The sequence below is a fragment of the Pseudophryne corroboree genome, chromosome 10 (genome assembly GCF_028390025.1).
Source record: "Pseudophryne corroboree isolate aPseCor3 chromosome 10, aPseCor3.hap2, whole genome shotgun sequence".
NCBI lineage: Eukaryota > Metazoa > Chordata > Amphibia > Anura > Myobatrachidae > Pseudophryne > Pseudophryne corroboree.
Genome location: NC_086453.1, coordinates 376,443,139 through 376,457,277, shown reverse-complemented (window position 1 = coordinate 376,457,277; position 14,139 = coordinate 376,443,139). Strand labels below are relative to the sequence as shown.

At 50.0% G+C, this 14,139-nt stretch overlaps 2 protein-coding genes across 2 annotated transcripts in view; one reads left to right on the top strand and one right to left on the bottom strand.

Annotated features, from left to right (window-relative positions):
* The window catches only part of VPS26B (VPS26 retromer complex component B), a 51,664-nt gene extending 43,774 nt beyond the window's left edge, over nt 1-7,890 (bottom strand). The window contains exon 1 of the mRNA XM_063943790.1: nt 7,565-7,890. Coding sequence (XP_063799860.1) covers nt 7,565-7,787 — 223 coding nt within the window. The 5' untranslated portion in view covers nt 7,788-7,890. The remainder of the gene's footprint in view (nt 1-7,564) is intronic.
* Nucleotides 7,891-7,939: 49 nt separating this feature from the next.
* NCAPD3 (non-SMC condensin II complex subunit D3) overlaps nt 7,940-14,139 on the top strand; it is a 91,327-nt gene continuing 85,127 nt past the window's right edge. The window contains exons 1-3 of the mRNA XM_063943789.1: nt 7,940-8,355; nt 10,530-10,684; nt 11,241-11,403. Of these exons, the coding sequence (XP_063799859.1) occupies nt 8,289-8,355; nt 10,530-10,684; nt 11,241-11,403 (385 nt within the window). The 5' untranslated portion in view covers nt 7,940-8,288. The remainder of the gene's footprint in view (nt 8,356-10,529; nt 10,685-11,240; nt 11,404-14,139) is intronic.

The following is a 14,139-nucleotide window of genomic DNA, read 5'->3' as shown; positions in this document are numbered from 1 at the left end:
TATATTTATGTGGAGAAAAGTCTCCAGACTTGATCACACTCCCTGGAAAATTTTTTTTTTTCTGTGTGACTGCTCCCCAGCCTCTCAGGCTGGCCTCCGTGGTCACCAGCATCCAATCCTGAATGCCGAATCTGCGGCCCTCTAGAAGATGAGCACTCTGTAACCACCACAGGAGAGACACCCTTGTCCTTGGAGATAGGGTTATCCGCTGATGCATCTGAAGATGCGATCCGGACCATTTGTCCAGCAGATCCCACTGAAAAGTTCTTGCGTGGAATCTGCCGAATGGAATCGCTTCGTAATAAGCCACCATTTTTCCCAGGACTCTTGTGCAATGATGCACTGACTCTTTTCCTGGTTTTAGGAGGTTCCTGACTAGCTCGGATAACTCCCTGGCTTTCTCCTCCGGGAGAAACACCTTTTTCTGGACTGTGTCCAGAATCATCCCTAGGAACAGCAGACGTGTCGTCGGAAACAACTGCGGTTTTGGAATATTTAGAATCCACCCGTGCTGTCGTAGAACTACTTGAGATAGTGCTACTCCGACCTCCAACTGTTCTCTGGACCTTGCTCTTATCATGAGGTCGTCCATTTTCTTCGAAGAAGAATCATCATTTCGGGCATTACCTTGGTAAAGACCCGGGGTGCCGTGGACAATCCAAACGGCAGCATCTGAAACTGATAGTGACAGTTCTGTACCACGAACCTGAGATACCCTTGGTGAGAAGGGCAAATTGGGACATGGAGGTAAGCATCCCTGATGTCCCGGGACACTATATAGTCCCCTTCTTCCTGGTTCGCTATCACTGCTCTGAGTGACTCCATCTTGATTTGAACCTTTGTAAGTGTTCAAATATTTCAGATTTAGAATAGGTCTCACCGAGCCTTCTGGTTTCAGTACCACAATATAGTGTGGAATAATACCCCTTTCCTTGTTGTAGGAGGGGTACTTTGATTATCACCTGCTGGGAATACAGCTTGTGAATTGTTTTCAATACTGCCTCCCTGTCGGAGGGAGACGTTGGTAAAGCAGACTTCAGGAACCTGCGAGGGGAAACGTCTCGACTTTCCAATCTGTACCCCTGGGATACTACTTGTAGGATCCAGGGGTCCTGTACGGCTCCAGCGTCATGCTGAGAACTTGGCAGAAGCAGTGGAGGCTTCTGTTCCTGGGAATGGGCTGCCTGCTGCAGTCTTCTTCCCTTTCCTCTATCCCTGGGCAGATATGCTTATGGGGACGAAAGGACTGAGGCTGAAAAGACGGTGTCTTTTTCTGCATAGATGTGACTTAGGGTAAAAACGGTGGATTTCCCAGCAGTTGCCGTGGCCACCAGGTCCGATGGACCGACCCCAAATAACTCCTCCCCTTTATACGGCAATACATCTTTGTGCCGTTTGGAATCTGCATCACCTGACCACTGTCGTGTCCATAAACATCTTTTGGCAGATATGGACATCGCACTTACTCTTGATGCCAGAGTGCAAATATCCCTCTGTGCATCTCGCATATATAGAAATACATCCTTTAAATGCTCTATAGTCAATAATATATTGTCCCTGTCAAGGGTATCAATATTTTCAGTCAGGGAATCTGACCAAGCCACCCCAGCACTGCACATCCAGGCTGAGGCGATCGCTGGTCGCAGTATAACACCAGTATGTGTGTATATACTTTTTAGGATATTTTCCAGCCTCCTATCAGCTGGCTCCTTGAGGGCGGCCGTATCTGGAGACGGTACCGCCACTTGTTTTGATAAGCGTGTGAGCGCCTTATCCACCCTAAGGGGTGTTTCCCAACGCGCCCTAACTTCTGGCGGGAAAGGGTATACCGCCAATAATTTTCTATCGGGGGAACCCCGCGCCTCATCACACACTTCATTTAATTTATCTGATTCAGGAAAAACTATAGGTAGTTTTTCCACACCCCACATAATACCCTTTTTTGTGGTACTTGTAGTATCAGAAATATGTAACACCTCCTTCATTGCCCTTAACAAGTAACGTGTGGCCCTAAAGGAAAATACGTTTGTTTCTTCACCGTCGACACTGGAGTCAGTGTCCGTGTCTGTGTCGACCGACTGAGGTAAAATGGGCATTATAACGTCCCTGACGGTGTTTTAGACGCCTGGACAGATACTAATATGTTTGCCGGCCGTCTCATGTCGTCAACCGACTTGCAGCGTGTTGACATTATCACGTAATTCCTTAAATAAGCCATCTATTCCGGTGTCGACTCCCTAGAGAGTGACATCACCATTACAGGCAATTTGCTCCGCCTCCCAACATCGTCCTCATACATGTCGACACACACGTACCGACACACAGCACACACACAGGGAATGCTCTGATAGAGGACAGGACCCACTAGCCCTTTGGGGAGACAGAGGGAGAGTTTGCCAGCACACACCAAAAACGCTATAATTATACAGGGACAACCTTTATATAAGTGCTTTTCTCTTATAGCATTTTAATATATGTAGTCATATCGCCAAATCAGTGCCCCCCCTCTCTGTTTTAACCCTGTTTCTGTAGTGCAGTGCAGGGGAGAGCCTGGGAGCCTTCCCACCAGCATTTCTGTGAGGGAAAATGGCGCTGTGTGCTGAGGAGAATAGGCCCCGCCCCCTTTTCGGCGGGCTTCTTCTCCCGTTTTTCTGAGACCTGGCAGGGGTTAAATACATCCATATAGCCCCCAGGGGCTATATGTGATGTATTTTTAGCCAGAATAAGGTACTATCATTGCTGCCCAGGGCACCCCCCCCAGCACCCTGCACCCTCAGTGACCGCTGTTATGAAGTGTGCTGACAACAATGGCGCACAGCTGCAGTGCTGTGCGCTACCTTATGAAGACTGAAAAGTCTTCTGCCGCCGGTTTCTGGACCTCTTCATTTTTCGGCATCTGCAAGGGGGTCGGCGGCGCGGCTCCGGGACGAACCCCAGGGTGAGACCTGTGTTCCGACTCCCTCTGGAGCTAATGGTGTCCAGTAGCCTAAGAAGCCAATCCATCCTGCACGCAGGTGAGTTCACTTCTCTCCCCTAAGTCCCTCGATGCAGTGAGCCTGTTGCCAGCAGGACTCACTGAAAATAAAAAACCTAACAAACTTTTACTCTAAGCAGCTCTTTAGGAGAGCCACCTAGATTGCACCCTTCTCGGCCGGGCACAAAAATCTAACTGAGGCTTGGAGGAGGGTCATAGGGGGAGGAGCCAGTGCACACCACCTGATCCTAAAGCTTTTACTTTTGTGCCCTGTCTCCTGCGGAGCCGCTATTCCCCATGGTCCTGACGGAGTCCCCAGCATCCACTAGGACGTTAGAGAAAAGAAAATAACACGCAAGTACAAGAACAAACGTAAAACAAAATCAATTACAAATGAAAGCTAGAAAGAGTCATCTCACTATTGCAACGCGTTTCAGAGACACCCCCCACCCCCGACAGACGCTCCTCTGGAAGGTGCGGCAGTGACATTACGCCATCTTTGTTTTATCATTTATTTTTGTTATAAGTTTCACATTTGTTTTTGTTGTGCGTATACGTTACTATCCGTTATTATATGACTTGTATAAGCTTCTTTATTAACGTCCTCCTCGGTCTCCACTGGCGTATCCCCTGCTCCTACATGACCGGACTCACCGGCAGAGCCCTCACCGTGCAATACATTGTAGCTGGACCGTCCACGGGTGTAACAGGCCACATGCAGCTCTACACCCTACAGCATAACGCTCCGCTGCTGCGGACGCAGGGGGCCTCCTGCCCGGTGATCTGGACAGATTAGTATACAACGTAGAGTTATCACACCTGTCATCTATTATGTGTGTTCAGAGTAAAAGGACGATCTCACAGGTGAACCCCACGCAATAAGGCATCATGCTTGCTGGGACTTGTAGTGCAGCCTGCTATTTTCATGCTTACTGGAGCTTTTAGTGCATCCTATGTTATCTCATGGTCACTGGGACTCGTGTGTAGTGCATTCTGTTGTGTCATGCATGCTGGGACTTGTAGTGCATCCTCTGTTCTGTCATTCTGCTGGGTCCTGCTGCCTTCTGTTATATCATGCATGCTGGGACTTGTAGTGCATCCTCTGTTCTGTCATTCTGCTGGGTCCTGCTGCCTTCTGTTATATCATGCATGCTGGGACTTGTAGTGCATCCTCTGTTCTGTCATTCTGCTGGGTCCTGCTGCCTTCTGTTATATCATGCATGCTGGGACTTGTAGTGCATCCTCTGTTCTGTCATTCTGCTGGGTCCTGCTGCCTTCTGTTATGTCATGCATGCTGGGACATGTAGTGTACCCTATGCTCTGTCATTCTGCTGGGTCCTGCTGCCTTCTGTTATGTCATGCATGCTGGGACTTGTAGTGCATCCTCTGTTCTGTCATTCTGCTGGGTCCTGCTGCCTTCTGTTATGTCATGCATGCTGGGACATGTAGTGTACCCTATTCTCTGTCATGAATGCTGGGACTTGTAGTGTATCCTATGCTGTCATGCACGCTGGAACTTGTAGTGTACCCTATGCTCTGTCATGCATGCTGGGACTTGTAGTGTATCCTACGCTCTGTCATGAATGCTGAGACTTGTAGTGTATCCTACGTTGTCATGCATGCTGGGACTTGTAGTGTATCCTATGCTATGGCATGCATGCTGGGACTTGTAGTGTATCCTACGCTCTGTCATGCATGCTGGGACTTGTAGTGTATCCTATGCTATGTCATGAATGCTGGGACTTGTAGTGTATCCTACGCTCTGTCATGAATGCTGGGACTTGTAGTGTATCCTACGTGGTCATGCATGCTGGGACTTGTAGTGTATCCTACGTTGTCATGCATGCTGGGACTTGTAGTGTATCCTACGCTATGTCATGAATGCTGGGACTTGTAGTGTATCCTGCGCTCTGTCATGAATGCTGGGACTTGTAGTGTATCCTACGCTCTGTCATGAATGCTGGGACTCGTAGTGTATCCTGCGCTCTGTCATGAATGCTGGGACTTGTAGTGTATCCTACGTGGTCATGCATGCTGGGACTTGTAGTGTATCCTACGTTGTCATGCATGCTGGGACTTGTAGTGTATCCTACGCTATGTCATGAATGCTGGGACTTGTAGTGTATCCTACGCTCTGTCATGAATGCTGGGACTTGTAGTGTATCCTACGCTCTGTCATGAATGCTGGGACTTGTAGTGTATCCTACGCTATGTCATGCATGCTGGGACTTGTAGTGTATCCTATGCTCTGTCATGCATGCTGGGACTTGTAGTGTATCCTACGCTCTGTCATGCATGCTGGGACTTGTAGTGTATCCTACGCTCTGTCATGCATGCTGGGACTTGTAGTGTATCCTACACTCTGTCATGCATGCTGGGACTTGTAGTGTATCCTATGCTATGTCGTGCATGCTGGGACTTGTAGTGTATCCTACGCTCTGTCATGCATGCTGGGACTTGTAGTGTATCCTATGCTATGTCATGAATGCTGGGACTTGTAGTGTATCCTACGCTCTGTCATAAATGCTGGGACTCGTAGTGTATCCTGCGCTCTGTCATGAATGCTGGGACTCGTAGTGTATCCTACGCTCTGTCATGAATGCTGGGACTCGTAGTGTATCCTGCGCTCTGTCATGAATGCTGGGACTTGTAGTGTATCCTACGTTGTCATGCATGCTGGGACTTGTAGTGTATCCTACGTTGTCATGCATGCTGGGACTTGTAGTGTATCCTACGCTCTGTCATGAATGCTGGGACTTGTAGTGTATCCTACGCTCTGTCATGAATGCTGGGACTTGTAGTGTATCCTACGCTCTGTCATGAATGCTGGGACTTGTAGTGTATCCTACGCTATGTCATGCATGCTGGGACTTGTAGTGTATCCTATGCTCTGTCATGCATGCTGGGACTTGTAGTGTATCCTACGCTGTCATGCATGCTGGGACTTGTAGTGTATCCTACGCTCTGTCATGCATGCTGGGACTTGTAGTGTATCCTACGCTGTCATGCATGCTGGGACTTGTAGTGTATCCTATGCTCTGTCATGCATGCTGGGACTTGTAGTGTATCCCATGCTCTGTCATGCATGCTGGGACTTGTAGTGTATCCTATGCTCTGTCATGCATGCTGGGACTTGTAGTGTATCCTACGCTCTGTCATGCATGCTGGGACTTGTAGTGTATCCTACGTTGTCATGCATGCTGGGACTTGTAGTGTATCCTATGCTCTGTCATGCATGCTGGGACTTGTAGTGTATCCTACGCTCTGTCATGAATGCTGGGACTTGTAGTGTATCCTACGCTGTCATGCATGCTGGGACTTGTAGTGTATCCTATGCTCTGTCATGCATGCTGGGACTTGTAGTGTATCCTATGCTCTGTCATGCATGCTGGGACTTGTAGTGTATCCTATGCTCTGTCATGCATGCTGGGACTTGTAGTGTATCCTATGCTCTGTCATGCATGCTGGGACTTGTAGTGTATCCTATGCTATGTCATGCATGCTGGGACTTGTAGTGTATCCTATGCTCTGTCATGAATGCTGGGACTTGTAGTGTATCCTACGCTGTCATGCATGCTGGGACTTGTAGTGTATCCTATGCTCTGTCATGCATGCTGGGACTTGTAGTGTATCCTATGCTCTGTCATGCATGCTGGGACTTGTAGTGTATCCTATGCTCTGTCATGCATGCTGGGACTTGTAGTGTATCCTATGCTCTGTCATGAATGCTGGGACTTGTAGTGTATCCTACGCTCTGTCATGCATGCTGAGACTTGTAGTGTATCCTACGCTCTGTCATGCATGCTGGGACTTGTAGTGTATCCTACGCTCTGTCATGCATGCTGGGACTTGTAGTGTATCCTACGCTGTCATGCATGCTGAGACTTGTAGTGTATCCTACGCTCTGTCATGCATGCTGGGACTTGTAGTGTATCCTATGCTCTGTCATGCATGCTGGGACTTGTAGTGTATCCTATGCTCTGTCATGCATGCTGGGACTTGTAGTGTATCCTATGCTCTGTCATGCATGCTGGGACTTGTAGTGTATCCTACGCTCTGTCATGCATGCTGGGACTTGTAGTGTATCCTACGCTGTCATGCATGCTGGGACTTGTAGTGTATCATATGCTCTGTCATGCATGCTGGGACTTGTAGTGTATCCTACGCTCTGTCATGCATGCTGGGACTTGTAGTGTATCCTACGCTGTCATGCATGCTGGGACTTGTAGTGTATCCTACGCTCTGTCATGCATGCTGAGACTTGTAGTGTATCCTACGCTCTGTCATGCATGCTGGGACTTGTAGTGTATCCTACGCTGTCATGCATGCTGGGACTTGTAGTGTATCCTACGCTCTGTCATGCATGCTGGGACTTGTAGTGTATCCTACGCTCTGTCATGCATGCTGGGACTTGTAGTGTATCCTACGCTCTGTCATGCATGCTGGGACTTGAGCCACCACTGTTGGGAAGCCATGGTCCCTACCTCTGCAGAGGCCCCTCCTTCGTCCCGCCCACCCGGGGCACTGGCCCCGCCCGCCCATCCGGGGCACTGGCCCCGCCCGCCCATCATCGGCCGACCCCCATCTCACCGATCTGGCCGATGAACTCGATCTTCAGGCCCTGGTGCTCCAGCCGCTTGCCCGGGCTCCGCAGGCTGACAGTGACCCGGCCGGACACGGTCTCCCCGTCATAGAAGAGAAAATATTTCTCCTTCTTGCCGTCCTCCGTCTTGTGCTCCACCCGCCGGCGGCTCTCCGCATCGGTCAGCGCGATGTCCAGCTCCGCGGCCGGCCCGAACCCGAAGAAGCTCATGGCTGAGGCGAGGGGGGATGCGGAGCCTCAGGCCCGGTATCAGGCGGCACCGATTCTCCCGAGGATCCCGGTCTCCGCTGCTGTGGGTGCCGCACACACTGCGCAGGCGCGGAGCTCGGCCAGGGAACGCTGCAGAATCTGCGCAGGCGCAGAGCGGCCCGCCTGCCCGGCACCAACATGGCCGCTCTGACGCCGAGGGAACTGCGTATGCGCCGTGCGGTGCGCCGCTCCGTGCCAGTCATACACGACGTCATGACGCCTAGATTGGGAAAATCAATATCCGCCATGTTAGTTACTGGCAGCGGTCCGGCCACTGCGCATGCGCAGATATTGCCACTAGTCATCATGGCGATTGTGGGCACTGCGCTTCCTGCATGTGTGGGCGGGGTAATTGTGATGACGTCCTCTGGCAGAGATCGCTGATTGGTGGGTTTGTGTTCGGCTTTGGCGCCGGTCTGTAGTGTAGCAGTAACGGAGCAGAGGGGACCGGAGACCGGCGGCATGTGCGACAAGGAGGTTGCGGTGCTGGAGGCCCTCGCCCGGTGCGGGCTCCGGAGTCTCAGGCGAGGTGAGAGACTTTCAGTCAGCGGCCAACACCCCAAAGCCTGAGGGACTACAAGTCCCAGCATGCCCTGCTAGTCTGTGTCATGCTGGGACTAGTGGTTCTACAACAGAGGGGCAATATACTGGGGAACTACAAGTCCCAGCATGCCCTGTTAGTCTGTGTCATGCTGGCACTAGTGGTTCTACAGCAGAGGGGCACTATACCTGGGAACTACAAGTCCCAGCATGCCCTGTTAGTCTGTGTCATGCTGGCACTAGTGGTTCTACAGCAGAGGTACACTATATACTGGGAAACTACAACTCCCAGCATGCCCATATAGTCTGTATGCTGGGACTAGTGGTTCTACAGCAGAGGTACGGGGAACTACAATTCCCCCTATCTCTGCAGCTGTGTACTGGGAACAACAAGTCCCAGCATGCCTTGCTAGTCTGTGTTATGCTGTGACTAGTGGTTCTACAGTAAAAAAGGCACTATACTGGACAACTACAAGTCCCAGTATGCTCTGCTGGTCTGTGTTATGCTAGGACTAGTGCTTCTACAGCAGAGAGGCACTATACTGGAGAACTAAAAGTCCCAGCATGCCCTGCCAGTCTTATGCTGGGACTAATGGTTATGTAGCAAAACTAGCTGGGCATGCTGGTATGTATAGTTCAACATCTGGACAGCAAAAGGTTCCCCGTCCCTGCTTTATAGGAACTAGGGAACTGCAAGTCCCAGCATGCCCTGCAAGTCTGTGTTATGCTGGAACTAATGGTTCTACAGCAGAGAGGCACACTATACAGGAACTGTGACACTACAACTCTCAGCGTGCCCTGCTAGTCTGTAATGCTGGCACTTGTAGTTCTACACAAGAGAGAGACACTCTATAGGAACTGGGGAACTAAAAATCTCAGCATGCCCTGCTAGTCTGTTATGCTGGGACTTGTGGTTCTACATCAGAGCCATACAGTGAAAGCACTGAGTTACTACAAGTCCCAGCATTCCCTACCAGTTGTGTATTATGCTGGTTCTACAGCAGAGAGACACTACGCAGGTATTTGGGAACTACAAATGCCAGCATGCGCTGCTAGTCTCTGGCCGCAGGCTATGCTAGAACTTCTGATTCTACAATTGCCACACGCACATTGCAGATGTTAAGGAACTACAAGTGACAGCATGCCATTCTTAAAGATGTCATTCCTCTGAGGAACAGTGCAGCTTAGTGACTGACCTGATATTACACAATATAACCGCTGTCCTTACTGGTGCAGGCTGACTCTAGGATCCACAGCAGCACAGAGTGTATCAGGAGGTGAGTGATATGTGAATGCACATGTAATGTGTTTGTATGATAAGTATAAGTTGGGTGGTCTTCAGTATGCCGGCTGTCGGGATCCCGATGCACAGTATACCGGCGCCGGCATACCGACACTTATTCTCCCTCGTGGGGTTCCACGACCCCCCTGGAGGGAGAATAAAATAGCGTAGCGCGTCACCGTGCCCGCAGCGTGGCGAGCCCGCAAGGGGCTCATTTGTGCTCGCCACACTGTCGGTATGCCGGCGGTCGGGCTCCCGGCACCGGTATGCTGGTCGCCGGGAGCCCAACCGCCGGCATACCATACTACACCCGTATAGGTTGTGTATGTAACTGGGGGGGGTGGAGCCTGAATTGGAAATTGATAAACTTACAATGACTTGTGCCAAAATGAAGGCTATGCCCCTGTGTCCCCATGGTGGACATTGCACTAGGTACCTGGATACTGCTCTATGGGGGGACATTTACTAAACAGTGAGAAGAACGGAGAAGTGGCCCCATCAACCAATCTGCAGCTCTGTATCATTTTATAGTAAGCATATTATAGATGTTACTTCAGTGCTGATTGGTTGCCATGGGCAACTTCTCCACTGGCTCACTTCTCCGCTCTTATCACTGCTTAGTAAATGTCCCCCTATAGCAGATATGACTTACACTATGGTGCAACAGCTGCTGCCTTGGGGCAGATCTCTGCATCGCTGTGGGCAGATTCCCTGGGAGAAGAGACTGAGACACAACCCGCAGGTAGCTGAGTCTGCCAATGAGGTAGATAAGAGCCCGGACCTACTGGCAGGGTGGCGTGTGCCCAGTGGTTTATGTGTAAGTGGAGAAGCGCGTCGGCTGCACCGGCACCGCATGATGATGATTGGTCTATGTCTTTCAGCATGGGTGGAGTCTGTGTGGGAGCTGGACTTCACGGAGGCGGAGCCTCTGGATCCCAGGGTGGAAGCGGAGGTCACAGAGAACGGCCTCGAAGTCTTCAACAACTTGTACGAGAGTCTCCTGCCTTTTGCATCTGAAGATCAGGAGAACACACGGGTAAGTTATAGCTCCCCACAGACTGGGGTAGGAAAGGTAATGGGCGGGGCTGGGGGTGCCCTGTGGGTGGGGATGGATTATTTACTCTGTGATCCTGTACCCAACGTAAGGGCGTGCAGATAGGGAACATTGGGGGTAATTCCAAGTTGATCGCAGCAGGATTTTTGATAGCAATTGGGCAAAACCATGTGCACTGCAGGTGGGGCAGATGTAACATGTGCAGAGAGAGTTAGATTTGGGTGGGTTATTTTATTTCTGTGCAGGGTAAATACTGGCTGCTTTATTTTTACACTGCAATTTAGATTTCAGTTTGAACACACCCCACCCAAATCTAACTCTCTCTGCACATGTTATATCTGCCTCCCCTGCAGTGCATATGGTTTTGCCCAATTGCTAACAAAAATCCTGCTGCGATCAACTTGGAATTACCCCCATAGTCACTGACAGGGAGAAGGAGGGAAGGGAGTGGAAGCCTGGAGACGAGGGAGGAGGGCCCTGCCTGTCAGAGCTTACTGCTACGGGAGATGTTACCTACACGCATTGTCACGTTTTGCAGAGCGTCTGGGTCCTGTTTGCAGAGAATGACATTTGCCGCAATTCCCTGGTGGCGGTGCTGTACCACTTCATCCAGGCCGGAGAGGCTAAGAAGGCAGGGGTCATGCAGCGAGTACTGGCATTGCACGCAGCCGGCCTGTACTTTCTTCTGCTGGAGATCCCAGGTAAGTGGCTCTTCCGTATGATGTAACCACGTGATGGGTGCTCTCCTGTGGAGCTATAAAAAAACCCCACTCACATTCTCTTACTGAGATGATGTACATATGTTTTATTGTCTGTTCCCCCTTTTTACACCAGGGTCAGATGTGCGTTCTTAAACGTTGTGATTTGCAGCAATGGTGCACTTAGTGTAACGCAGCCAAATTCGCTGTCGGCGACGGTGCTTCTTCCGTGCAAAGTGTCAGGCGCCGCAGTTAAGGCGCAGACTACATTCGCACCCAGGCCCAAAGCCATACTGTATGCGGATTTCTGCTCGCACCGCAATAAGTGCTGCCTCGGGACTGGACTTATAAAAATAATTCAAATGCCCCCCAAAAAATAAAATTCCGCAGCTGTGGCCATATGCAGATGCTTCATGATCAGCAAACTCGCTCATTCTAGACTTGCGTCCATGTTTCTTTATGCTATTTATTTTACACGCTATAAAACGTCTTTGCAATTCTGAATTAAATGTGAAAAGTTTCTCATTTATATTTATTTCTCTAACGTCCTAGAGGATGCTGGGGACTCCGTAAGGACCATGGGGATAGACGGGCTCCGCAGGAGACATGGGCACTTTAAGAAAGAATTTAGTTCCTGGTGTGCACTGGCTCCTCCCTCTATGCCCCTCCTCCAGACCTCAGTTTGATACTGTGCCCAGACGAGCTGGGTGCTTTTTAGTGAGCTCTCCTGAGTTTACTGATAGAAAGTATTTTGTTAGGTTTTTTATTTTCAGGGAGCTCTTCTGGCAACAGACTCCCTGCATCGTGGGACTGAGGGGAGAGAAGCAGCCCTACTCTCTGAAGATAGGTCCTGCTTCTTAGGCTACTGGACACCATTAGCTCCAGAGGGATTGGTACGCAGGATCTCACCCTCGCCGTCCGAACCCAGAGCCGCGCCGCCGTCCCCCTCGCAGAGCCGGAAGATAGAAGCCGGGTGAGTATGAGAAGAAAAGAAGACTTCAGAGGCGGCAGAAGACTTCATGATCTTCACTGAGGTAACGCACAGCACTGCAGCTGTGCGCCATTGCTCCCACACACCTCACACACGGCAGTCACTGTAAGGGTGCAGGGCGCAGGGGGGGGCGCCCTGGGCAGCAATATAAACCTCTTATTTGGCAAAAGGAGCATATATACAGCTGGACACTGTATATATGCATGAGCCCCCGCCAATTTTACACTTTTAGCGGGACAGAAGCCCGCCGTCGAGGGGGCGGGGCTTCTCCCTCAGCACTCACCAGCGCCATGTTTTTCTCCACAGCACCACTGAGAGGAAGCTCCCTGGACTCTCCCCTGCTTATACCACGGTAGAAGAGAGGGTTTTAAAGAAGAGGGGGGGCACATAATTCGGCGCAGATAATAACAGCGCTACTGGGTAAACATTAAATTGCTGTGTTTTTTCCTGGGTCATATAGCGCTGGGGTGTGTGCTGGCATACTCTCTCTCTGTCTCTCCAAAGGGCCTTGTGGGGGAATTATCTTCAGATGAGCATTCCCTGAGTGTGTGGTGTGTCGTTACGTGTGTGTGTGTCGACATGTCTGAGGTAAAAGGCTCTCCTAAGGAGGAGATGGAGCAAATGTGTGTGTGTGTGAGTGGTGTCTCCGTCGACAACGCCGACACCTGATTGGATATGTGAAATAAAGTGCTGAGGTAAATTTATTGCACAAAAGATTAGAGAACAGACAAGAAATCTACCCATGTCTGTCCCTATGTCGCAGAGACCTTCAGAGTCTCACAACGCTCACTATCCAAAATAATAGACACTGATATCGACACGGAGTCTGACTCCAGTGTCGACTACGATAATGCAAAGTACAGCCAAAACTGGCAAAAAAGTATTCAATATATGATTATTGTAATAAAAGATGATTTGCATATCACTGATGACTCATCTGTCCCTGATACGAGGGTACACATGTTTAAGGGGAAGAAAGCTGAGGTAAATTTCCCTCCTCTCATGAGGAAAAAGAGCGGGAATCTCCAGACAAGAAGCTGCAGCTTCCCTCAAGGAATTCTCAGGCAGTATCCTTTCCCCACTAGGGCCAGGATGTGATGGGAATCTTCCCCTAGGGTGGACAAAGCTTTGTCACGTTTACCCAAAAGGTAGCGCTGACATAACGGCTATCCTCAGGGATCCTGCAGATAGCATGCAGTAAAAGTACTTTGAAGTCCATTTACACACATTCTGGTACACTACTCAGACCGGCGATTGTGTCGGCATGGGTTTATATCGCTGTAGCAGCGTGGACGGATACCTTATCAGCGGAGTTTGAAACTAGATAAGGATACCATGGTATTGACCCTAGTATATGTGTATATATAAAAGATGCTGTTATATATCTATCATGCCCAAAGAGACATTAGTCTACTGGGTTCTAGAGTCAACGCTATGTCGATTTCTGCTAGAAGTGTCCTGTGGAATATGCAATGGACAGGTGATGCCGACTAAAAGAGGCATATGGAAGGTTTACCTAACAAGGCTGAGGAATTGTGTGGAGAAGGGCTCTCGGACCTGGTCTCCACAGCTATAGCTGGTAATTCTGATCTTTTGCCTTATATTCCCTCACAGCCTAAGAAAGCACGACATTATCAAATGCAGTCCTTTCGGTCGCAGAATAACAAGAAAGTACGAGGAGTGTCCTTTCTTACCAGAGGTAAGGGTACAGGGCACAGCTAGTTCCCAGGAACAGAAGTCCTCCCCGG